Below are 26,800 nucleotides of genomic sequence, written 5' to 3' on the forward strand. Positions count from 1 at the left end.
ACCTACATCCCCAAGATGTGATACTTAAACTGGAATGTTGTTAGTGACTGTGATTGCATAGCTGAACATGTCCTGCCTGTGACGGCTCGCCACCCTGCCCATGCTTGTTTCCAATGTTGTGCCCAGTGCTGCCAGGATAGTCTCTGGCTTTGCATGGCCATGTAGTTGGACTTGGTAGATGGACAGACAGACAGTACCCACAGGACAAAAGGATGGAATAAAAATAATCCTTTATAACAATACTGCAATAAAAGAATAAAAACTGATACAGTGCATAGATTCATAAAGAAACAAAAATGGTATGAGGACAGAGCATGTGCATAATGAAATTATTTATCAATTTACATTAATAAAAGGGTCAGTTAAATAAACAAACAACAGTAAGCACTTGAGACACAAGATCAAAATATTGCATATTACTTACATACAATCTGGAACAGAAAAGTGTAAAGATGAAGAAAGAGGACTGGTGGCTTTGTAGAAGTGTTAGCTATTAACTAAAAGACCTCTTCAGATTGTCACGAGCCCTTCACTGAGGCAGTTCCACTTCATCTCTCTTTTAAGATATGATTGTCTTGAAATTAAAATGAAATGTGATAACCAGATAAAAAGCTGCACAATTCCATTCTCTTAGACAACACTGCTTGTACAACCTTCAAAGTAAAAGAGAGATTCCAATAGCATGTGATTAGAATCTCCTGCTTTGGCTGCCGAGTGTCATTTTTATCTCAACATCCACCGTCTAATCTTGATATTAAAAATTAACAAGGATTCTAAACTCTGGGCAGGTATCAGGGCCAAGGAATACAATTAGGCCCACCTAAAAATAATGGGAGAATATTTTATTGGCTAAAAGATAAGAAGGATACAAGGCACTAAAGTATTTCTTAGGGACTCACCATAGCAGACAAAGAAGACGCTGGTTATCATTCTTCTCGTATGGTAGCATCAGGACACTATTTTGGCACACAGGCTCCATCCATTCTTTCTCTCATCATTAGGGCCCTCACTTGCGGAGATGGAGGATTAGAGTGAATTCTACCAACCAGTACGTGGCAGGATAATCGACCCTCTACAGGTCATGGGACAGCAGTGACTTCTAGCATCTTACTCTTTTCATCCCCATTACAGATATAGCACAGCATGGGCACCAATACCCTTTCAGACTGCCGATGCTGTTAGTATTCTGGTGAATGAGTGTTTTTGTTTTTGGAGTACACTTTAAATCTCATTTAGGGTATCCAGTCTCCTCTGGAAGCATGAGATATGACATAACTGGAGTCATATGAAGGTTAATGGGAATGAAAGAAGTCATTCAGCAGTACTGAAACCATTCCAGGAGGAATGTCATGAAACTCAGAACACACACACACACAAATGATCACTCTGATAAAATTCCTGAGTGTTGCCAGCCAAAGCACAGGAAGAAAAAGGGAGAGTGGTACATACGTGACAGGATTTACACCACTAAATTGCTCCAGGGGCTGCAGACAGCAGATTGTTGGTTTATTTTAAAGATTTCCTCCTTAAAATGCTTATGACAAAAATACATGATTACTTTTACCAAGGATAGTGAGAATTGTTTCAAAAATGACTAAACAGATGTGTGTGAATCGCAAATGCTTCTCTCCAGAACTGTGCCACTTACTGTAGTTCAAGTACCAAATTTAACATCTCCTCCCATATTCCACCTGCACATCAGACTACAGACTGACACTTCTTTTCTTACAGGCACGTATCCAGCAAGACAGGAATATTTTTGTATCTCTCTCTCTGTGAAGCTACATCCTGCCCTTTATGTGCAAAGTGAAAAAAGCCCACGGCTCAGGGACATAGATCACACCGGGGTACTTCTTTCGTAAAACTTTGTCATTCCATAAACAGATGACCCACACAGCAATGAGAGCCAGAGTGATGGCAAAGGTGCTGAGTAGAAAAAGACCATTGCTATCCAGGACAAAGCCTTTACGCTTCTGATGCATTACTGTTGCCATCATGGCAAAGAACGTGAAAATGTACAGGATGAAAATCTGGCCCTCAGTTACCAGGTACCTATAAAAGAATGACAAAAGCAGCATTAGAGAAGTCGTGTTGCCATTGAGAGATTAACCGGCCTATGACAAAACCCAAATTCCTCACCAGTAGTACAGGCCACTGGGGCCAACAAGCAGCCAGGCAGACAGGGGCATCTTCCTCTCTTCCTTTAGGTGTGTGAAACATCCAGTGAAATAGAGAAAGAAGATCAAAAAAAAGGGGATATACCTACAAACGGAAAGTTCACAAGTGACACTTAATGTCAACACAACAAATCATCCCAAAGTTCCAACTAGTATGAGAAATGGGGTTTGAGATCTTAAGAGAAGAGGAACAGGGAAAGATACCCCCAATTCAAGATCTATAGAAATGAGGGCGAGAATTACTATGATTCTGTTCACAGCCGGGCCTCAACCCCAGAGCTACAATACACTGACATTCCCCAAGGACTCTGTAGGTTATATATGGTGGCGAGACAATCCAGCTGTAAGAGGCCCAAAGAAATTTCACTCAATTACCATTATTGAAGGAAGCACAAACTGCCAATTTCTGATTGTGACTTTAACCAGCAGTACTCACCACATAGAGTGTCCAAGGCATTCATCATAGTAGTAAAGCAATTCAAAAGAGTCAATCTACAAGACGAAAATAGAAACCAATCATTCCAAATGAAACTTCACGTTATCTCAAGCCACCTAGTTTCTTTGCAAGCTTGCTTACCAGGGTTGCAGGTTTTAGATCTTTGATAATGGGGTTTTCTCTAACACTGAGGTGCAGTTGATAGCCACTGAGGATCAGGCGGTGATTGACTGAGTCACCGACCAAATGAATACTGGCTCCCATCACAAATGTGATAATGCAGACGTATACAGCGGAACGAGGCAACGTCTTAGGTGATCTTTCAATAAGCTGCAGATATCAGAGGCCAATGACAAAGGAACAAAAGTAAGCTAACAAACAACGGAAAGCAAATAAAGATACAAAACACATTTTGAGCAGAATAACCATATAGTAATGTAACCAAAAAAGTTACAAAGTAGAAATAGAGGGGATGCGATTTCATACTGCTATATAGTCCAGTGTGGCACTGATTTTTGCCAAGGCAAGCAGGCAAAGATAAAGCAGTGTAAAAGGATACAACAGAGTAACCTGCTTAAAGAATGCAGACAGAAAATGAATAGCTGACCACCTGTAGCAGACCAACCCCTAGAAACCAACCTTAAGAAGAAGAAAAGGAGTAATCACATTGTAGGCCATATGAAAATAATCACCAGCACTCGGCTTGTTTAGTGGGAACCACTCCAGGGGGAGGATAATCTGTAAGAAAAAAAAGTAAATGGTCATTTTGAATGATTACATCTTCCCTTCCCTCCTTACACCTTCCAGAAGTTTTTGTTAAGCTTTAGTTTTTGTTTTTCGCCACTCTAATTTCAAACTACATCATGTGACAGGCCTCCATTCCAAATACTGTATACTATATATACAGTATATCCTATATATATATATATATATATATATATATATATATATATATATATATATATATATATATATATATATATATATATATATATATATACACACACACACACACACACAGTATATATATCAATCAGAATGTTTGTGTGGTCCCTATACAATCCTACAGCCTTGACCAATCTGGACTAAATTTTGAATAGTTGGACCATATGAACAAGACAGACCTTTTTGGAACACAAAATCTTGACCCTGAGGATCCCAATGTCTTGATTTTTTTACCCCTGCCTGCTATAGCTGGCACACCAGTGCCACCTGCTTGCTTAAAGCGAGTGAAACATTTGAACAGATCCAGAGCCTAAAATTTCTTACCCTGCCAATGCCATGTGCTGCTACTGTAATATAAAAAGGAGTATTTTGCACTTTTGCAGGGGGTGTTGGGTGAGGCTTGATCATGAATGGAAGTGCAGCACAACAAAAAGGAGAATCAAAGGGTTGTTTGTTTAACTGTTACTTTGTCGGCTTTTATTCATAATTTAAGCAGTACGAACTGCTCACCTTGAACTAAGAGGACAAGTCAGACATGAGTGTTTATGATTACAACCCAGCAAGAAGTTGCTGCAATTCTGGAATCCAATTGGACCAAAAAGAACAAATTCTCAACTCATAAGAGCAAAGACATTGAAAGAGAGTCAGTGTGGATGACAGATGGGCCACCTAGCAATAACAGGGTCACCTTTATAAAAGCCACATAAACATTTGCTTTCTTTCCTTAACCCATTCCACAAATATATATGGGCAACATCGGGTACTCCAGCTACAATTACAATCAAAGAGTTACTCTTGATTTCAGGTAAACTTATTAAAATATGTCAGTAACTTTCAACATGCATGGTTCTGCTCACATAACCTACTTATTCTACTTTTAGGGTCATAGGAAACTAAATCTTATTCAGGGAGCATCAAGCACAAGGCAGAGACCAATTCTAGATGATGGTATTTTTTTTTTAATTTACAGATGATGCTTCCATTTTCTTAGTTATTGTTTTTATCTATAGTTTGAGAACACTCATAATTCTGATATAATTTAGGGAGCAAAGAGCTGAGCAGACATGCTTACAAGCAACTAAGACTGCTAAAGCATATCAGCTTCTTCAGTGTCATTTTCACCCCTGTGCAGCAGTTAAATAACCAAAAAAGTAAACAGAAACAAGGCTACAACACTTTACCATGCAATCATTGTTGTGTATAAAGAACAAGAATATTCACTACATTTCTATAAAAGTGAAAAATCCTGTTGAGGATTTCAAAATTTACAAAATAAAGGTAGAAGGTGGGAAAGAACATAACAAATTAGCACATAAAAACCTACCACAACCAGGGCTCTGCCAGGAATGAGTCTGAAAACCACTGGCTTACTCCATGAACACATTAGTTTTGCCTTGTGCTATATACAGTATTTGTACCTTGTATGTTTAGATATTTTATAAAGTGTAAAGTTTAGGGAGCAGTGGTTTGAATAGTGTATAAACAGTTATTGTTATATATTGCTTTTTTAAACAGAATCCCAGCAGCACATCTCATAATATATCAAGTCTTATTTTATATTGCACTCTACACACTCAAGGCTATGCACAAACTGTCGCACTGTTCTCTTAACTTCCGGGCTCAGGCAGGATAGAAGACTTGTTCAGAGTCGCACAGTGCATGTGCAGTGAAATCCCTGGCACAATCCTTAAACATGACATTGAACCGATAAGACTCACCATCACAATTGGACGACCAAAATCCAGGACCCAGTTCTGGAGAGTGAAATAGAACCAGAGATCCAAATGGAACTGAGGTTTCTTGCTTGAAGACTCCGATTCAAAGGAGCTGTGCCTGCTAAGAGATGAAAGCAGTTTGCATGGAGGGTTGTTTGACAAGACTATACCTTGAAGACTAAATGGTGGAAACATCTGAACATTGCAGTTGCATCCTTCTCTAGGAGTATTCGTGTGCTTGTGCATGTCTAGTCTGCACTGCTGTTTTTCTAGAAGCATATGCATGTGTCTACAGGTTAAATTTCCTTTCTGGAATATACATGAACTTGAATATGCACTTAGTCTACATTAATTAATTTTTGCAGGAATATATATGCAAGAATATGCACTTGCATATGTGTGTGTGTGAGAGAGACACGAGACAGAGACAGAGATAAAGGCTGCTCCTAGACTGCAATATGCTTCTGCATCTCAGCTCAGGTTACCAACTAAGAACTGCTGGAGTGTCAGAAGCTCTAATTATTGGAGGCAGAAGGCGGGCGTCAAATGGGCACCTTGCTTCTCTGGTGTGTAATCTGAAGAGTATTGATATTATTACAGTGCTCTTGTGATTGCTGTAGATAAGGGGTGTTTAATTTCAACAGAATTGAAGCACGGTGCCCTTTCCCCTGCCCGTTTCACATTGTAACATTAAAAACGTTTCTATTTTAAGCTCTAAACACTCATTCCAGGAATCTCACAAACACAGAAGAACAACATACAAATCCTACTTTTATCATGTAACTATAGTTTACATTTCTAATGAAGGCAATATGACAAGAGAATGACATACCTTGGATGCAGAAGTGGGGGCTGGAGGCCAGGTCCATGGCGTTTTCGGAGAGGAGCATGCATCTCAAAGTGTTGGTCCTCCGCTGTGCAGACCCTCCCTCCTCACACACTAGTGCTAACCAAGCACATGTGGAACGTTTCCTTCTCAGGCTATAGACATTCAGCTGCACGATACAGAATGCTCCGACTGAGGACTTCTATGCTTACAGAGAATCACAGTGTGGAGGGTGGCAGCTCAGTTTAGCTGGCTTTCTTCTTTGCTGTCCAGGCTCACAGTGCTGTTGAAACAGAAGAGCAGTGTGCTTTTAAAGAAAGTCCACGGTGATATGTGATCTTCTGTCTTTTTAGCACTAAAGATCTCAGGTGGGAAGTGGAAGCAGCGGCACGCAGCTGTTGGGTAAGCCTTTGTCTCAGGGCACACATATGAAAATTCAACCTAGTTTCTAGGATTATCTAAGGATTTATCTTGAGAAAAGATGCAAATCACACATGGTACACAACAAAATCAAATGTGATTATTTTTGTTTTATTTCCAAACATCAAATAAGTTCTCTTTTGAAACGTGCACGTGTGTGAGAAGCAAATGGCATTCTTGTTAAAGAGCTTTCTTTTTTCAAGGGCGAACAAGCAGAAAACCTGCAGCTTTACTTCTTATTGACATTTTCTGCCTTAAAGAACCACTTCAGCGGTTAATGAGTTCATAAAAAAAATAAAAAATATTACAGCTCCACCACATATCATAAAAAGGCCAAGGACAGCATGGGGGGGGTGTCAGATAAGACAAGGTCACATTTAGCAACTTATGAAAGTGGCACCCATTGATTCTATTGGAATGAATAACTGGAGAATACCACAAATGGGAACACACTGAGACACTGAGGGAGGAATACGGTGTAATAAAAGCCTAACAAATAAAATCACTCCAGGATCAACAAAGCTTCAGTGTTCTGTTGTAAGTCAGCCACTTTCTAACCCGCTTTGTCTTGAACAGGGCCACAATGTTCAGGGGGCAGGATGGAGCCCATCCCAGCTAGAATAGGGTACAAGGCAGGAACAAACCCTGGACAGGGCTCCAGTCCATCGAAGGGCAAACACAAACATGGGCCAATTTAGTATTGCCAATTCACCTGATGTTTGTGATTTTTTGTTTTTTATTTATTTTCTTATTTCATGAGGACAATTTGGACATATGGAGAGACAACTGGTATTGAAGAAGAAAGGCATTACAAAGAATTTTGTTTTATAGAAATTAGGAAGAATCACATAACATGGATAAGTGGCCTATCCCTGCCCCTGCACAGCTTTTGGCAGAAAGGCTTCAGAAAACAATAAAATAAAAGGAATTCCTGATCGACACCAAAAGGATATTCAACCAATTAGAAAAACGTAGTCATGAAAGAAAGAAAAAAAAAAAAAAAAAAAACTATAAAAATTTGTTCTTTTCAGGCTGCCGTACATCCAACAACTTACTAACCTTCCACAATGGCTTTGTACTCCTAATTCCAAACATATTCCTACCAGGGATCATTTGCATAGGTGCTTCACAGTCATTAAATGTACAAAAGTATTATGTTGAGCCTCTTTAGCCTCGACATGTTTATGCCTTAATATATTTTATTTGAATGAATACTGTACCCCAACCCAAGGGTGGTTTCTGCCTTATGCCAAATGCTGCTACCTGCATCAACCCTGCATTTGAACTAAAGAGGTCTGAAATGGATGGAGGGACCTTTTGTACCAGGAACTTTATTAGGTCAATCAGCGCTGCACTAAACACAGAACCCATGACACATTCATTGTCACAAGCATTTTACTGCCGGGAGAACGTCACACAAACACAATGGTGACATACAGGGTTACAATATAAAGTCTTGTGGGTCCAAGTCATATACAGCTATTGCTTTTAGACACGGAGTAGGAGCCTATGGCTCAAACAGGCAGACACCAATTAGACAGAGAAAACCCCTAGTGAAATGGGGGTACACTCATAAAGCAATTACAAGAAAACTGGGTCCTGCACTCAGTGTGTTTATGGCCGCTTTAATAATCTGGTTTTTCACATGACCCCAAATTCGAAAATGCCATGTAAACCATTAGTCCGATTAGAGAAAATGGACTATTGGTCTCCAGGAAACCAGGTTAACATCCATAAATTTCTTCCATGACTAAACCAGTTATATAACAACGCAAACCCATAACCGGGATACAGTTACGGATTTTGTAGATTGCACACAGGCTTTCAGAAGCCACAGGTAAAGCCTCCACAAGATATATTTCTTGAGGCAGGTGTTCAAGGGATACCGTTATGTCAGAGCCTGGTTAAAATAATCTGTCTCCATATTTCAGAAGTCCCTAAATGTATGTTGATGAACAGAACATACTGTGCTAAACTTAGCAGTAGGGTAACATTGAAAGTAATGCATGTTATGTAATCCAATTAGTTTTTAAAGTAACAAGTAACCTAATGCAATACTTATCTTATTGAAGTAAAAACAGTTGTGTTATTAATATAGCACTATCACTGGGTGCAAGGTAAGAAACAAATGTACCAGTATGGCACTACTTTGCAGATCTCAATTGCAGTCAAGCAGAAAAGCGTGTGCTGTGTGCAATCTGGTAACAGAAACACTTTAATGAAGTGTCAGTTTAGCTTTCCTCCAGCGATTTGCTTCACATATTCTGAAGCAGTGTGATCAGGTGAAACAGCGGCCAGTGTTCATAATGTAAATAATTGGTAGCTCGGTTTGAGGATGTAAAGAGAGGATGGAGATTATTTACTTCAGATGATAAGAAGGACTAAACATATTCATAAAACACAACTATCACAGGTTTCATGCTTGTTTGTGAATTCACAGCGGCCAAGAATGACATTTAACTTTTTTTTTTTTCACAGTGTAGCCTCCTTAGCGTTTGTTTACTTCAGGAATAAGCCAAAAGTGTTCATTTATATTTTCCAATAAGAAAAAATGTTGTTGTGTGTAATAGATATTACATATTACAGGAAACCTAAAGCCTCATGGGAGTCAACATTTAAATTAAAGACAGGTCTCTTGGCCAATGAATGAGGGGAAAAGCTGGTCTTCAATTCAAAAAGTCCTTCCCATGAGGCATTAGGTTTCCTATTCATGTGTGCACTGATAATTCCACAAATAAGTATTTAATAATATTTTAGACAAACGAATGCATTTTGCACATTTTGAGCATACAACTAGGAAAAAAAAAACACATGTAGATCAAGCAACTTAAGTAACTCAAGATTTTTTCTTCCCCATTTTTCCATTGACTTGTTTCACATCATTTGCTTTAGTACAACCCTGGTCACTATTGCCTTCTATTATGTTATAAAACTTCTTCATGAAAACACAACATTGCAATTTTTTTGGCCACAACTACAAAGTACATGGGGTAAATAACATATACAAAAGTTTATATTATTTTTAGATGGAGATTAATTAAAAACAAAATCTTCAGAAAATGTCAAGAACTTCAATGGAGAGTGACCACCACCTGAATTCCAAATAGCTACAACCTGCATACGAAGCAGACTTCCATGGGAGCAACGGATTTAAGTTAAAAATGAATTCACCATGGTGTACCAATACCACACATCTTGATAATATAGAATGCCAAGAATCCATCCATTTCACATCTTGCGTATCTAATTTAGGATGATGGGGGTCCACTGCCTATCTTGGAAATAATGGGTGTATAGCAGGAAGTGACCTTGGATGGGCTGCCAGTCATCAAAGGACACATTTACTCATACTGGCTCAGTTTAAAATCACCGATTAAGCTAATACATGGGTGGACAGCAGGTCCCAAGAAGAACCTAAATAGAAAAATGTGCCAAGTCTTAACAGACAATGAGAAAGTGGGATTTGACTCTGCACATCAGATCCATCAGTCAATCTTTATTTTATATACTGTATACCTATTCTTAGAATGCACCATCAAGAGACACTTTAGATAGAAAGCAAGAATACATTTCAAAAGACAGGAAATCCAAGACCTGACAAACTGTCAATACAAACTCTGTGAAGCCGCAGTAATCAAGAATACAGCATTGTGCCACTCTTGGCTGAATGCATCAAACAGTTTAAGACAATTCTACAAAGCACATTCTGGTTATTACCTACAATCTAACTATTACATGAAAACAGATCTTCCTATGTTAATTTGGAAAAAACAGCACTTACCTTAAGAGTCTAACCTCCTTGGCACAATTCTACTTTCAATTACTAGTGGCAAGTATTTCATTAATAATAAACTAGATAGGCAGTGTGATATAGTGTCAAGATCATTGGATATTAAACCCTAAAGTTTCCAATTAAATCCTCATGTCTGGCTCACTGTGTGACGTTCAGAAGTCACTGTAGATCGAGGTCTCCAACCTTTTTTCCCCTGAGAGCTACTTTTACAAAATGAAAATGGCCAAGAGCTACTCATGTTTTCTAATGTTTATTCTCATAGCTTATTTGAACCCAAACAAACTGAATAAGCTTGTTTTGCCTGAACATTTACAAAATGTTGGTGTCCACAACTCACATTTTACATTAAAACATCACAAAAAATATTTAGTTCACCTGCAAGTGCATTTTGTATGTCTGTATGCATTTTCTAGTGTATCTCACACTATTAAATTAAAGCAGGAATGCTGTCAAAACAAAACAATGCAATTAAAAACACACAGATATTACCGATTCATTTGTCATTTTTTACATGTCACTGTTTGACTTCCCAAGAGTATTCACATGTCCAGTTGCTGGTGTGATGTGTTTTTTAGTTAGTCAGGCGACTGGCACTGCATGGAGTCAACAAGAGAGGTGTATAGTGGAGTGTAGCCACTTAGGTTCATTTTTATGGAGTCATTTAAATGTTCATCTGTCAGTCTTGTTCTGAACTTTGATTTCATGACATTCATGTCAGAAAAGGCCGACTCACATAGGTATGTAGACCCCAAACAAAGCAGACATTTTTGGAGCTGCCTGGTTAAGATTATTATAGTTATCTGGCTTAACTAAGCTCCAGAAATGCTGAGAATGCTGTTGAGACTTTCACTGCACATTATTTTGAAGGTTTACTAATATACTAGCCGAAGCCCACCGGTGTAAGTATAGGAACAGAAAACGGTGAGAAAGGAATTCAGTATAACAAAAGCTTAGGAAACCACGGTCGCAGTATAAGGAGCGAAACCAATGCCAATGGTCAAGAGAGTACCTTCCTGTAGCAGGCTACGGAAAACATAGACATATATAGATAGACACCGCATTCACTGTGTTGTCCATTCGACACGATAAGTCAGCGCGTACGCACTATTGCAAGTGGTAAAAGTGGCATTTAAACGAATACAGGTAAACGTGGAAACCGGGTTTTCTGATGAAAAAACAATAACTTTTTAAACAGTATCGTTTACATACAACAGATTTTGGCGAATCGTTGACATGCAATTATTTATATCCATTTATACACTAAATGCATGCGTATCCCATGGTCTTAGAGTTGGTGAGCAGGGCTCTGTGAGTTGGCGGGCGTGGCTCTCTGTCTTGCGTGCGGTGTAAAGTCAACGTGGCTCAGAAGCGCATGTGGACTTTTGCACAGACGAAAGCGACTGAGGCTGTGTTTGGTGAGTTGTTGCATGCCTCGAGAGCGACGCTGGACTCGGGAGGACAGTTACAGTTGGTGTACGTGGCTCTGCTGTGCGTATCCCATGACGCGGTAGAGAGTTAGAGTTGGCGGGCGGGGCTCTGTTGAGCATATCCCATGGTCTTGGAGTTGGCGGGCGGGGCTCTGTCTTGCTTGCGCTCTGTCTTGCGTGCCCTTAGTGAATTATATATATATAGATAACATATAAAATCCAATATCTATCTGTCTGTCTGTATGTCTGTCTGCTTTTCATGAGAGAACTACTTAACAGATTTAGATCGGGTTTTTTTCTATAATTTGCTTGAACATTCCAGTTGATTTTGCAACCGCTCTCATTTCGCTATGTATCGTAGTTTGCTTGCGGTACCGATTTATTTGCGTAAAACCGAGAAAAAGGTGGTGGGCCGAGGAGAGGGGCCTTCCTCACTCACTAACCAGCTTCGGGACGTGTTCCTTAACTCCGCTTAGCTAGCAAATGAGAGAACAATTGAATTCAACTTTGTTTGATATTTAAAATAAAGTGTTACTTATGTCTTGATGAGTTAGAGTCTGGATATTCTCTTAAGTGTATGCCACATTGAAAAGATAGATTGCAATTCAGAATGTGGATCATGATATGATTTTTTGGAAAGATCGCCCACCCCTAATTTGACTAATCAAGTTTTCAAATTTATGAAGGATTCATTAACCCTTTGGCGAGCTATTTGGAAAGGGGTTGCAAGCTACTGGTAGCTCATGAGCGACATGTTGGAAACCCCTGCTGTAGATGTATGTTTTATATATATTGTTACGTTTGGGTCACAGATTTGCACAGAAACACAGGAGGTTGTAGAAAACAGGAACTTTATTCAGACACTGCAAACAAATATTTGTCTCTTTTTTCAAAAGTGCTCCATGACAAGTCAGAGATGACAGTTCTGCCAGGAGCAGAAACTGTCAGGGAGAGAGAGAGAGAGAGAGAGAGAGAGAGAAGCAAAACAATCAATTCCAAAACTGACAGGTGCTGTACATGCTTTTAAGTATGCAGAGTACCGCGCGAGAGGTTTGTCACGTGACAGAGTGCAAATAAGGTAAGGAGCAATGTGAAGGTAGTCTGTCAATGTTTTCAGGGGTTTTCCCAGGAGCGTCTGTAATCTCTAGGGGTGCAATCAGCCCCCCAGCTCACAATATATATCATACCAGGGGGCTTTGCCCCTGCTTGCTTCGCTGGATTACCCAGAAATGTGCAAACTGATAGGGAGGATGTAAAAATGTAAAAATCCCAGGCACACAATGCCTAGGCTGGTATCTGAACTTAGGAATATGGAGCTGTAAGCCATGTGTGGAAGTGGAAAATGATGTTTTAAATGTAGAAAGAAAGAAAGACAATCTGTTTAGGGGGTTGAAATACAACACTGGCACCTCTTAATTCTAAACAATTAAATTTGACTTTTACTGATTATATACCAAACATGTGCTTCTCCCTTGTCGCTCATCTAACTTTTAGTCAACACATGTTAATAGTAAGGCATGCCTTGTCTATTTTTTGAATACTGCAGAATTAATTGAAGTTTCCTAATATGCTATAATATAAAAATTATTGTCCATTTATGTGCAGTACTTAATTGCCAGACTATTAAAATTTGTTTGCTTACTACTCAGCTACAAAAAAAATTGCCTGGAATGAAATAATAACTAGGAAGTATGGGCCTTTAACTCCAATTCTTAAATCATTACATTAGTGTCTTGTTAACTTTAGACCCGATTTAAAATCCCCTTTTAGCATTTAAAGTCATAAACTTCACCCTGTTATCTTACAGAATTATTAACATCTATACTCCAGAAAATACACTATAACCATAAAGTGCTCATGAGAAGTACTCACTCCGACCTAGTAGGGTCAAATACGTAGCATTAGCCCTCTTAAAAGGGAAATAAAATACAGTCTATGCATCATATTCATCACTTTTTAGGTTTAATATGTTTGCCATGTTAATGCACACTATATTAACAGCTTGGTGATATGAATTATTATATATGTGAGTCGTCATTTAGCTGATTTGGCTGTATTCCCTTACTTGATAAAGGGTGGCCCCAAGATATCTCATTATGTATATACAAATATTCCAAAATACAAAAATAATCGAAATCTTAAGTACTTCTGGTCCCGGGCATTTTGGATTACGGATACTGAACCTGTAGTAATGAACAGTGGCCATCTGTTACTAAGCCTTTTCGATTCTCTTTCTCTTCTCGGTGCTTTGCAGCGGTGCTTGCCATCACTGCAACTTTGCCCTGCTGAGCTTGGGACATCAGCGTGGATGGCAGACGTTAACTCCACTAAATGACAGATCTAATAGTAGGCCTTGGCTGTATTTCATCAAAATCATGAACATTAGCCATTTAATTATTTGAACAGATGTCCAAGTTTATTGTCATGTGTACAGAGTATTAGTAGGAGATTAAAGAACTTCATGTAAAAAATTGTCTAAACATATGTGCATATAATTTCTTTCACTGCCCCTCACTGTACATTGCCATGGAAAATATAAGCTTATATCTGATTTTTCAGTATTATTATGTATGTTTCCCAATGACTTTTACTGGGTCTTCAACCAATGCCTTATACTCAATAAAAGAAATAAAACAGTGAACAAATAGTACAAAAGTTTAATATTTAGTCTTTTTACTGCATTTATGAAAGTAAAGCAACATGCAACATCTGCATAAAAATGAATGCACCCTTTAGATTCAATAGCTGCTTATTTCAATGGTTCTCAAACTTTGTCTTGAAGACCCCCTATGGTTGCAAGTTTTTATTCCAACCAGTTTCACAATCTGTGGGTCATATTACTTTACCTCTGATTGATCTCATTTTATTAGAGTGTGTTTTTTTCTATTATACCAAATTCAGAAAAGCCCAGCAGTGATTTTTACAATTATAAGACATTTAAAAACATTTATATTTTTATAATAGGTTTAATATGCTTAACTCTGTTTTATTGTTTTCATATTAAACTTGCCCTTTTCTGTGTAGTTTGCTTCCTTAATTGTATCTTAATAACAACAACAAGCACAGCAGACACCTGAGTAACCAACACTGAATGCTGAAAGGCTGCCACCACTTTAGTAGTGAACCCCCTAATGTGTTTATTAGTAAATAAAGGATTCAATTTCCAGAATATTTGAAAAAGCAGAAGGACAATCATAATTATGATGAAAATCTTAAAAATCAAGCTAAAAATCTATACATTATCCATATAGATAAATAAATATAAACGATTGGTACATTCTAATAAACATTAACCAACTGCAATTTCTACATTGACTCCAAAACACAGAAAGTGGGAAGCAACACCTTGCTTAATTAGGCCAGGAGCCGAATTAAAAATTAATGTTGAATGGAACAAAAACCTGTAGACACATGGGGTTCCAAGGACTGACCCTGAGAACCACTGGCTTAAACCTACTTTTGTGACAGTAACTCTGACCAGATGCTTCATATGGTTATTGATCAGCCTCTCAATGAGCTGGGAAAGGTTTTTGGCCTACTCTTGCTTTAATTTTTTATTTTTTTTATTTTCTTGTGTTAAATCCTTCATGTCCCCTTTTTACGTCCTCGAACTGAGCCACCAATGATTTGTGGTATGAACACTGGCCACTGCGCCACCAAATCACACTGTTTCAACATACAGTATCCATAGCACAGAGCTGGATGAAAACTCGGCTGACACTTTATTAATGGGCTTCTGCTACCAGATTGCACGTAGCACATTCTTTTTTGCTTGGCTGTGCAACTGAGCCGTGCAAAGGAGCAGCATACCAGTAGATGTGCTTCTTGCCTTTACGCCAGTGCTGCTGGGATGATGATGATGATAATAACGCAGCTATTTTTAGTAAAATATAATAGTTATTAGGTTAGCATTACTTTAAAAAGTAAACTGGACTACGTAATGTGCATTGTTTTTAACACGTTACCCTAACACTGCTCCCAAGATTGTGCTGCTGAGTTTAGCACTACACGGTCAGCTCATCAACATAATATTTCAGAAATCACTATATTTAAGACAGATTTTTTTTCAGCTAGTAGAAGAAATAAATCAATCACCTGAGCACTTGCCTCAGGAAGTGTATCTTGTGGTCGCTTCTACAGAAGGCTGCTGAATAATACATAGCCCCGGACAGGGTGTAGGTAAAACAAAAAAGTAATAAATATTCAAGCGCACAATTTAATTAAAACATTCCCTAAATTTAGATAATGTGTGTATTTTTGATTAAACCTGGGAGATGGAATATCGAATACATGTACAGGCACAGAGTGCAACAGACATGTAGAGACAACAAAATCCTTAACTGTAACCTGGTTAAGGGTTTACATAGCCACAAAACTAGGCTACTCGCATAGAAACCTACATGTGTTAACCTGGTTTCTCTAATTGGAACAAGGGTTTATATGTAGGCGTGTGCGATATACATCGTTTACAATTATACCTTAACTGTTGTTTTAACGATGTGCGAGATTAAATTATTGAGTATGTAACTTGCTTTGCAAAAAAAAAAAAAACAAACAAACACAGAGTTCATTTGCTAATGCAACAGTATAGACCACTGCACGTGCGCAAAGCGAGTTGCGTAGGCGTGCAAGTCCAGCAAGCCACAAGTTAGCGTCGCTCGCTGCCTCAAAATGTATGAACAAACAGCGCCAGATGATAAAACAGCTTCGCCATCTACATCGTCAGAGTTAATTGCCAGACGTGGTTCATTCTCACTCGCATGGCAGTGGTTTGGTTTTGAAAAGACTGATGTTGCTCAAAAGATGGCAATCTGCAAACTATGTGGTAAATCGGTTGCCGTTAAAGACAGCTCGACAACTAACTTGTTTCACCATTTGCGAACTAACCACCACACAGAATACGAAGAATACGAAAAGCTTAAGGAGTCAACTGTCCAGCACAAGTCTAAAGTAACCAAGGTACAAGCACAAAAACACACTCAGCAAACTTTAGCAGACTCATTCTGCAAAAAAGTGCCTTACGACAAGAAAAGCAACAGATGGCGTGACATAAACACCGTCACCAATTACATCGCAAAAGAAATGGTGCCAATTCAAGTGGTTGAGAGAGATGGTTTTAAACAACTTTTGAATACTTTAGATCCAAGGTACACACTGCCTGGCTATTTCAGTCAAACAGCTCTGCCTAAGTTGTATGATTCGTGTCGCCTGATGCATAAACTGCAAAAGTTTTCATATTTCGCCACAATAACGGATTTATGGTCAAGCTGAACATCCGAGCCATACCTCTCCCTGATGGTGCATTTCATTGACGAAAACTGGCAACTGCAAAGCTTCTGTTTGCAAACATCCTACTTCCCAGAAGATCACACTGGCGACATCATTGCGCAAGGTCTGAAAGATGCGCTGGCATCATGGTCACTGCGAGAAGACCGCATGGTTTGCATGACAATAGACAGCGGGGCTAACGTTGTCAGTGCACTACGGATTAATAACTGGAAGAGGCTACCTTGTTTTGGGCATAGGCTTCATATTGCGATTGGTGAGTAATTTGGGGTTCCTCTATAAAATGCAGTTTAGGTTAAATTGACCTTATTTATTATGACGTTTAAAAATACAAAACTACCTGATAAGTAAAGCTGTAGATGACAAAAATATAATTCAATATAATTTCAAATAATACATTACATTATACAATAAAAATATAAGAATGTTGTAATGCAATTATTTTAAATAGTACACTTTGAATGTTATGTTAAATTTTATATTTAATGTTTTCCAGAGAGGAGCATGCGGGATCCAAGGACAGACAGAGCCATAGAAGTTTGCAAAAAGGTGGTCAGAGCTTTTTCCAGTAGCTGGAAAAAGAAGAAGGCACTTATTTTTTGATGAACAAGAGCAGCTCAAACTTCCAATGCATAAACTTATCACGGAGTCACCAACAAGATGGGGCTCAAGACAGCGCATGATAGAGAGATTTATTGAACAAGAAAAAGTCATTAGTCATGTTTTGACTGCAGACAAAAAGCACCGGCATCTTGTCCCAATATGGCAAGATGTTGATGTGCTGGAGGCAGTAAGTAAAGCACTAGGCCCTCTTCTGGAGTTCACAGATGCTCTTTCAGGTGAGCAACTTGTAACAGTTTCCTACGTAAAACCTGTACTGGCCTTATTCAACTCTGATGTCCTGGAGGTGAAGTCTGATGACACAGACCTAACCAAAAAGATCAAACAAGCCATTCTAGAGTATCTGAATTCCAAATACACAGAGGACTGTGTAGACAAGCTGTTGGGTTTGGCATCCACACTTGACCCACGGTTCAAAAATCGCTTTAATAATGATGACAGGATCGAAGCCATTACGATGGCAGCTGCGAGAGAACTTATGGCTGTGGCGACAGAGGAAGACAGCCCTACCTCAGGACCCTCAACTGCTTCAGCTGACCCGATGGCTGCAGAAACTGGATCAGGTGATGACACAAGGGTGGGAGCAAAAAGAAAAAAAAAAGTCTTTTGGCAGCTGTTTCAAAAAAGCACAGGAATTCAGAGAAGATGAGTCTCTGCCCACTGCCATTGAAAAAGAGATCAAGAGCTACTTAATGATACCCGAAGTGGACAGTGAGGTAAATCCACTTGAGTGGTGGAAAACACAAGAAGTAAATTTCCCCAGATTGGGGAAACTAGCAAAAAAGTACCTGTGCATTCCTGCCTCAAGCAGTGCTTTTGAGAGGACTTTCAGCACCGGAGGAAATGTTGTAACATGTATCCGTGCTGTTTTGAAGCCAGATGCTGTGGAAAGGCTGGTGTTCCTGTCACACAACTTGAAGTTTCTTCAGTAGAATTTTACAGTTCTCATAACTTTCTCAAAACTCATAACTTTGTGCAATATTGGACAAAGGAAGTTAGTAATTTCTTTAACAGTGTTAGTTTGTGAAAAACTTGTTTACACATGCTACTTCTGCAGTATTCAATGGATGTTTAGATGTTTACAGTATAGTACAGTATGTTAGATTTGTGTTCTTGCTTGCATGCCACACATGTTCAGTTCATGGCCTGTAATTGTGATGTTCAGGTATTTTATTCCCTGTACATTTATACCTTGTTTACATGAATAGTAGGTGCTCACATCTTAATAGTTTAGTTGGTCTCAGTGCAAATGTTTGTGTACATCCTGTAGGCCACTGTTCAGTTATGTACTATAATATATACTGTAATAGGTTGACTGGTGAATTTAATGTTTTCGTTTTATTTCATCTACCCCATCCATTATCGTAACTGCTTAATCCCAACTGGGGTTGTGGGGATAGGGGGGATGGGCAGAGCCAGTCCCGGGAACAACAGGCGCAGGCAGGAGCCAACCCTGGGCGGGCGCCAACACACCGCAGGTGCACACACTCACACAATTACAGGGTAAATTTAGACTCGCCAATCAGCCTACCCTACACACTTTTGGACTGTGGGAGGAAACCGGAGCCCCCGGCAAAAACCCACGCGAACACGGGGAGAGCGCATGAACTCCACACAGAAAGGACCCGGGTGTTTTACTTGAGTTTTAAATAAATACAGTAAATAAGACATGTTTTCCTTAACTGTTTCATTAAGCTACAATTAATTTTCTATTACCAAGACCAAGCTAGATAAGTCTTAATAAGACTTGCAAACACATTTAAATGATGCAGAATATCTTGGAATTATCATTATCGTCAAAGTTCCAGAAAATATCGAGATATTTTTTTTTTCCCCAATATCGCACAACCCTATTTACATGACATTTTAGAACCCAGCCTTTTGTGAGTAACTGGGTTATCTGAGCACATGTAAACAGACTGAATGTTATGCTATTATGAGAGGTACTTTAACTATACTACACTGAAAGTGAATACAGCACACTGAGCTTATGAATGGGAAGTGAATAACCTGTACGGAATGAAATTACACAAACATTGGGTCTCAAGTAACGTAAGCCAATAACTCAGAAATGTTTATCCGCCTCATATACTGCTATTACAAACAGGAACTGTGAGGTCATATAAGGCCACCACATACATGGGAGCTCTGTTAAATGAGGCTACCAGCCACCCCCATGAGCCTACTACATACAATACAAATGTCAATCCACCACATAAGTTTCTTATGTACAGGAACAGCTGTCTGTTTACAAATGGACTATTCCACAAGGCTACGACCATCACTTAGCAAATAGCACCAATATGGCTTCATTTTTTTTGTTTGCCTGTAAGCACACTGGTCGAGTTCTGTAACCTCTGAAACACATTCTTAGAGTTCAAAAATCTCATTTGACTCTTTTTCAAACATACTTTTTTAACAGTATTTTCTAAATCAAAGTCTTGTCTTCATTGCTTTTGAAATGAAAATGCTGTATAATGTTTGTCAGTTCTCACACGACTATAGGTTCATCTTGTTTCTGATTAATCTCCAGATACAATCCAAAACCTTATCGCTACAGTTAATGTAGCTATTTTAACACTAAAGGTGCTAATGGCAACTATACTTGTAATACTATATAATCATTTATGCAGTTGAAAAGACAGGCACCTAGAGGTGACATATACAGTAAATGTCTTTCAAAAGCAAAAGGAAGGGCTGCATACATACATGGGGTCCAAATAGCAGCAGGACATTACACAAAGACACATAAAGGTCTAGTTCTATAAAGCACTACATTCCAATATGATAGGGTGATCATATATCCCCTTTTACCAGGACATGTTTTCTTTTTGGGACCTAAAGAAAATGCAGCCAGTCATCATTTCTAAATAGCCTAAAATGTCTGGAATCTGATGATGCTTTCATGACATTTTCATTAAGCTGACCTGTGTTCTGTATGTATTTGCACTACTTTGACCCTTCTATACAAAGCAGAGTTGATCAATTGCTCCTACATGCAACGATTGGTCAAACTGACTATAGAGGAACTCTATGCATCAGACCATTTACTGAACCTGCTTAATCAAATTTTACAGTACCATGAAGGGCAACTAGATGATGTGTTGAGCTTGCACTCAGCATAATTTAGTACTAAATACTAAAATACTAGCAGAATTTCACTAAAAAAAGACTCAATCAGTGATAGGTAAAAAGGCAGATCACAAAAAACGATTATTTTCAGCTCCTGCTTTTTTTCTAAGCTTTACAGTAATTTAGTTGCACTGCTCCTTTACGCAAAGTGTTATGGTAGTTGTGCCAGTGTGCCTCTTTTTCCTTCTTCTTTTATTACAAACTTCCTGCTGTGTAAACAAAGGCCAGCGAGTAGAAGCTTATTATATCAGTGAATGAGAGGTGATCGGTATATTAATAAACAGAGAAGTGCAACTAGGCAAATGGCAAGAAAAGCTACTTTAATGAATTCGGACCTTTTTATTTGGTCCTTTTAATTTAAAGGACAATTCCTGAGTTTACACAGTGAGCTGGTTTAAAATTCAGCAGCTTACACTTTTAATTGGAAAAAGAAAAAATACAGATGAATTGGAATTGCTGCTTAGTAAACAACAGGCTTTTTTTAAAGATTTGTACTGCGCTTATTATTTGTTGCTATGTGTCTTATAGAATATGCTTTGGTAAGAAACAAGTACAGTACACCCCCAAAATTCGCGGGGATTACGTTTGTAGAGCACCCGCGAATTGTGAAAAACCGTGACTTTTGGATGTGGTTAAAAAATGCCTTTTAAATGCCTATTTTTATAGTTTCAACCCGAAATACAGTATGTCCCCAAAGCACTTTAATTTCGTTGCAAACTCAGCTTAATACATTACCCAAAAAATTACCCTAATACATTACCTAAAAACAGAATGTAAAGGTAAACCTGTCTACTGTACAGTACTGCTATGTCTCCCGCAGTGCTAGAATGTAAAATACCGATGTTACCGCTATACGTACTGTAATTCATGCAAGCGCATGTTCTTTGGTATGGGCTGTCATTTTCTTTGTTATAAGCAGAGTAAAAACATAATAATTTAATTTAGTTAAAATACAGTAAAATATACGGGTACTCACCAATGATGAATGATATTGATGATGATGATGATGACATGATGAAGTAGCTGTGCAGTACAATTCACAGGATTTAAAACTCATCGGGTGGCGTCTCTCCTTCAGGCGCTTCAGGAGTCGTCGTATCTTTCTACAGGTCTTCTTCTGGTGGGGTTTCGTGCTGGCTTTTCTTTATATGTTTCAGGAACATTGTGATAGGAAGTTGCTACATTGTCTCCTGTAACGAACTGCTGGTACAATTTCCGTGCTTTCTTACGGATGATGTTACCGTCCAAGGGGATTTCTTCCTGCACAGTGCCAAGGTAGGTTCCATCCTGACGATATTTTTATTCCTTACGGTCATTACCTTTTTGTCACTATCACAGAAACTTACAGATAATGGTACTCCAGATCACTGCTTTTTATGTAGCATATGGTATTTTCATTAATGCCATAGTGACGCGCTACTGCAGCATAACTTTTTAGTTCCCGGTGCAAATCCAGTAGTTCAACCTTCTCCTGGAGTGTTTTAAACTTCTTCTGGCACTTAGGCTCAGTTCCAGAAGCCTTAGAAGGTGCAGAGCGATTCGACGACATTGTGTGCGTTTAATGATAACAAAACAATAACAAAATGGAAAACACGAGGACACTCAGCTGGAGACGTGTCACAAAGCACCAGTCAATCATCAGCAAGGAGAAATGAACAATGCTCTCAGATTGGTTACTTTCACCATCCCAAACCGCGGTGGTAAACCCACTCACCAGAAGACGCATCACATGGTAGCAGTCAATCAGCAGCAAGGAGAAATGAATAACGTTCTTGGATTGGATACTTTCACCATCCCAACCCGCATTTCCCTTAGCGGTTGCTTCCTGTTCTCTCTACAGCACAGTATTGCCACTAAAAAAGCCATAAAAAATTGTGAAGGATATTTGCACTTTTCGCTAACAATTAATAGTTAGGTTCTAAGGAAAAAACGCGAACGACTTGAGTCTGCGAACCCTGAACCGCGACTTTGCGGGGGTCTACTGTACTACATAATTAAAATGTGAATCCATACTTTATAATTACACCTCAAGAATTAATGAAAACACCTTTTTTTTTTATTATTAAGCCTTGTTTCAGATAGGTACATTACAGAAAAAAACTAAACAATATGACAGCTTGTAATTATGAGAAGCATTTTCTTTAATGCCATATACATTTTAGAAAAATACTTTTGTACATATTTTCTTAGTTAAAGAATGTATTTTAAGGAAATTTTTATTTATTTTAGTATTTTATTGTCTCTGAAAAATAAGCCTACAGAATTTCATTTTGTTACTACAAATGAACAGTTAACACCTGTGGTCTATAGTTTAATTATTAAAAAACAATTTAATATAGGACATAAGACTTCTGTTTTTCTTGATATGCAGGAGATTACTATAAAAAAAATTTTAAAGTGATAAAGAACTAAAAAAAAATTAATTGGAATTGGCCAATCAAGTACTGAAAATGGTGATTAGTATAAACCTGATCAGAGCATCCCTAACTTATATGGAACCATTTCTAGCAATATGGAGTTGGCTAAATGGTCTCAACAAGCAGCACACCATGCCTCAATCAAGAAAAAAATCCAGAAAACCTGAGAAAGAAGGTTACTGAAATATATCACTTGGAAAAGCGTTACAAATCAATCTCCAAAACCCTAAGACTCTTGGCAAATAACCTTGAGATCCATCATCTCCAAATGGAGAAAACTTGCAACAGTGGTAAATCTGCAAGGGATGGCCAGCCTAACTACTTTAACAATGCATAGAAAACTCATCTGGGAAGTCACAGAAAAACCCAGATGTACATCTAAGGAACTGCAGGTGTCTTTCAGCTCAGTTAATGTCAGTGTTCATGATACCATCATTAAAGACCGTGAGCATAAATGGTATCCATGTCAGAGTTGTAAGGCAAAAACCACTGCCAAACAAGAGGAACATAAAGCTTACCTCTAACATTTGCCAAAAATACCTTGATGGCTCCCAAAACGTTTGTGATAACATTCTGTGGACTGATGAGTCAGAATTTGATTTTTTGGAAGGCATGGGGCCCATTTCATCTTCCTTAAAGCTAACACAGTTTTCCACAATTAAAATATCATGCCCACAGTCAAACATGGTGATGGTAGTACAATAGTGTGGGGAACTTTGCTGCTTCAGTGCCTGAGCGACTTAACATAATTGAAGGAAGCACAAATTCCTCTCTATACCAGAAAGTACTGAAGAAGAATATCTGGTCATCAGTCCGTGATCTAAAGCTCTAGAACAGCTGGGTAATGCAGCAAGGTAATGATCCAATGCACAAGAACATGCCCACCTCTGAATGGCTGGGACAAACACAAACTAAAGGCTTTGGCGTGGCCTAGTCAAAGTCCTGACTTGAACCCATTGAGATGTTGTGGTAGCACCTTAAATGGGCAGTTCCTAGTCGAAAACACTCCAATGTGACTGAATAAAAACAATTTAGTCGAAAAGAATGTGCCAAAATCTCTCCACAGCGTTGGCAAAGATTGGTCTCCTATTACCTGAAGTGTCTGAATGCACTGGTTGATGCTAAAGTAGGCACAACCAAGTATTAAGTTTAGGGGGGAAAATTACATTGTGTGGAAACTAGAGGGCACTGTCGCTCCTCAAACCTAACAGGACAGACAATGAAGACACAAGTTAAAAGCACAATGATGTGTTTTCTTGCGAGGAAACCCTTCACAATGCTTTCCACTACTATAGCCACAAGTAAGTAGGCACACCAATGATTCTCTCCATCTCTTTTTCTCCTCCACTCCTCCCAGCAAGCTATGACTCTGGTTCCCCGACTGTGTTTGAGGTAATTCTCAATTTATTTACTGATCAAAAAGATTTGTGTCACGAATAAGCAAAAGGTGTGGAAATCAGGATATAGCAAATACATTTTCATAACACTGTATTTGTCTTAGCAAAAAAAGTACTAGTGACTTAAAAGTGCTTATTTACTCTACAAAGTAAAAGGGAGTGGGCTCAGCAGCTATTTTGTGAGACCAGGTAAAAAACAGGATGCTGTAATTGCAGCTGATGTTGTCAGGCCTCAGTGAAAAGCCAAATGATGACAATGGCTTATGTATTGGATAAAGGGGGTAATCTCTGTTTGTTTCATAAAATTTCAAGGTTCTTTATTATACCTGATAAATTTCTGAAATAGGTGAGGATTTATCCTAGGTTAAGATTAATGCACCTGCCTTTATTTTATCCTCAAATGTTACAAATTTTGATGTGTTAAAAAATAGGACTTTATTTTTGTTATTTAATTTTTTTGCTGTTTTCGCCAATCCACCTAACCTGCATGTCTTTGGACTGTGGGAGGAAACCGGAGTACCCGGTGGAAACCCATGCAGACACGGGGAGAACATGCAAACTCCACGCAGGGAGGACCCGGGAAGCGAACCTGGGTCTCCCAACTGCGAGGCAGCAGCGCTACCACTGCGCCACTGTGCCGCCCGAAAGAGAAACAGCAAGCATGCAAATATTTTAAAAATTAGTAAGAAGTTGAACTTGATAGTTTTGTTTCACCCTACAACATGAGGGACCACGCAACATGCTAGGAAGGGGTCTGGTCCTGTAAAACAGGGAGTCATCGACAAGCAGAATCCAAGTAAAAGAAGTGACTAAGCCTAGACATGGGGTACACAATGCCTTCACACAGAAGAGCCCAGTCCAATGAGGTAACTGCACACAGACCAATGACATTGGTCATAAGCTATGCTGGGGGCCACAGCTGTGACCTTATTACAGTCAAACATGTGAGATCACTGCACACTAATCCAGGGGCACAGTACTGACAGACCATTTAATGTCAGCATGCTGTCATTTAAAGACACTACATTTGACATGGGATCCAATTCAGAACATACAGATTGGAAATACAATTAAATCACAGATTTCATCTGGCTTTCTACATGCAAAAGTGAGTCCTAAGTCTACGTGTTCTGTTAAACCAATTGCAAACCTCATAAGCATAAAACTTTTTTTTCTTCCCCTTCATCTTTTCCAATTTCTATGTGGGTTGATTTGCCTGCTCAACCTTCTCCCGAGTGAGACCCTTTTCTTTCAGATCTTCTTTTACTATATCCATCCACCTCCACTTCTGCTTCTCACTTCCATCACTCTTTTGCCCAAATATTTACTGTCTCTAACGACCACGTACAGTATCTACACCACTTCCACCTGCACTTTCTTTGATATCTCTCCGACCTTTTTTGCACCTCTTATTGTCTCATTTTTTATTCTGTTCTTCCTCTACAAATTCATCTCAATATTCTCACTCCTGACACATCCAGTTGCTTCTCCTGCGCTCCCTATACTGCCTATGTCTCAGGTGAAAAAAACCCATTACGGGTCTCACTACTGTCTTAAAAACATTACCTTTTAAATAGGCCTCAATTCTTCGATCACACAATACTCCTGACATTCGCTTCCATCTACACTCTGTTGGGGATGTAGGCATCCCAATTCCTAAATCAAAATCTAGACCCCAAGAGGTCAAACCAGCAGAATAAGGTACAGGTCCCGACCCCGGATAAACAGGGATGATTACTGTTATGAAGAGCAACTGACTGTAAAACTTTAGCCAAAATCTTAATGATGGAATCAATCCAGTCACTTTCGGAAAACGGAATGGATCGAAAACACGCGGCGGTGAAATGCAGACTTGTCTCTGTTTCGACAGACAATCCACTGTGGTGACTTTGACTCGTTCTTGCGGTATTTTTGGCGAACATATACATTCAGACTCAACAAAAGGACTCACGAAGCAGGGTCCCGCATCTCTCCACTCCGATGGTCTTCAGCAGTCCGTCCCTATAACTACGTTTTCCGTGTGCTCCAAACACACGCTTCCCCTCACATAATGATCTGGCTTTCCTTAAGCAAAAGATATGCACAATTTAGAATAGTATCTGCTCTTGTTTGGGGGGAAAAAGCAATGAAAGTAAACCCTCAGCAGACAAGGAGCGCGACTACCTACCACACATCCAAAAACGCTTCACTTTAAATCACATAAAAAGT

At 38.9% G+C, this 26,800-nt stretch overlaps 1 protein-coding gene across 4 annotated transcripts; it reads right to left on the minus strand.

The window, feature by feature from the left end:
- Positions 1 to 207: 207 nt before the first annotated feature.
- LOC120541499 (ceroid-lipofuscinosis neuronal protein 6-like) lies at positions 208 to 26,741 on the minus strand. 4 transcript variants are annotated; one of them, XM_039773199.1, is made up of 8 exons: positions 26,544 to 26,741; positions 6,106 to 6,382; positions 5,277 to 5,391; positions 3,253 to 3,351; positions 2,755 to 2,943; positions 2,614 to 2,669; positions 2,140 to 2,262; positions 208 to 2,052 (listed from the first exon to the last, which is right to left on the minus strand). In XM_039773199.1, the coding sequence occupies exons 2-8, from the start codon at positions 6,165 to 6,167 to the stop codon at positions 1,782 to 1,784; spliced, it is 915 nt and encodes a 304-aa protein (XP_039629133.1). In that variant the 5' UTR covers positions 6,168 to 6,382; positions 26,544 to 26,741; the 3' UTR covers positions 208 to 1,781. The 4 variants fall into 4 exon arrangements, with proteins under 4 accessions (XP_039629133.1, XP_039629134.1, XP_039629131.1 ...); XM_039773200.1 differs by having other exon boundaries at positions 3,280 to 3,351; positions 5,277 to 5,394; XM_039773197.1 differs by having other exon boundaries at positions 5,277 to 5,394; positions 26,544 to 26,740.
- Between the last annotated feature and the right edge of the window lie 59 nt (positions 26,742 to 26,800).

The sequence above is a fragment of the Polypterus senegalus genome, chromosome 12 (assembly GCF_016835505.1).
Source record: "Polypterus senegalus isolate Bchr_013 chromosome 12, ASM1683550v1, whole genome shotgun sequence".
Classification (NCBI taxonomy): Eukaryota; Metazoa; Chordata; class Cladistia; order Polypteriformes; family Polypteridae; genus Polypterus; species Polypterus senegalus.

What these genes read in the sequence shown, in the direction of transcription:
- LOC120541499 (XM_039773197.1), bottom strand. Translation starts at nt 6,167, where the DNA reads ATGCATGCTCCTCTCCGAAAACGCCATGGACCTGGCCTCCAGCCCCCA. An exon ending in TTGGTCGTCCAATTGTGATG is followed by an intron (nt 3,352 to 5,276) that starts GTGAGTCTTATC and finishes TTTTTCTTACAG; the next exon opens with ATTATCCTCCCCCTGGAGTG. An exon ending in TGCCTTGGACACTCTATGTG is followed by an intron (nt 2,263 to 2,613) that starts GTGAGTACTGCT and finishes TTCCGTTTGTAG; the next exon opens with GTATATCCCCTTTTTTTTGA.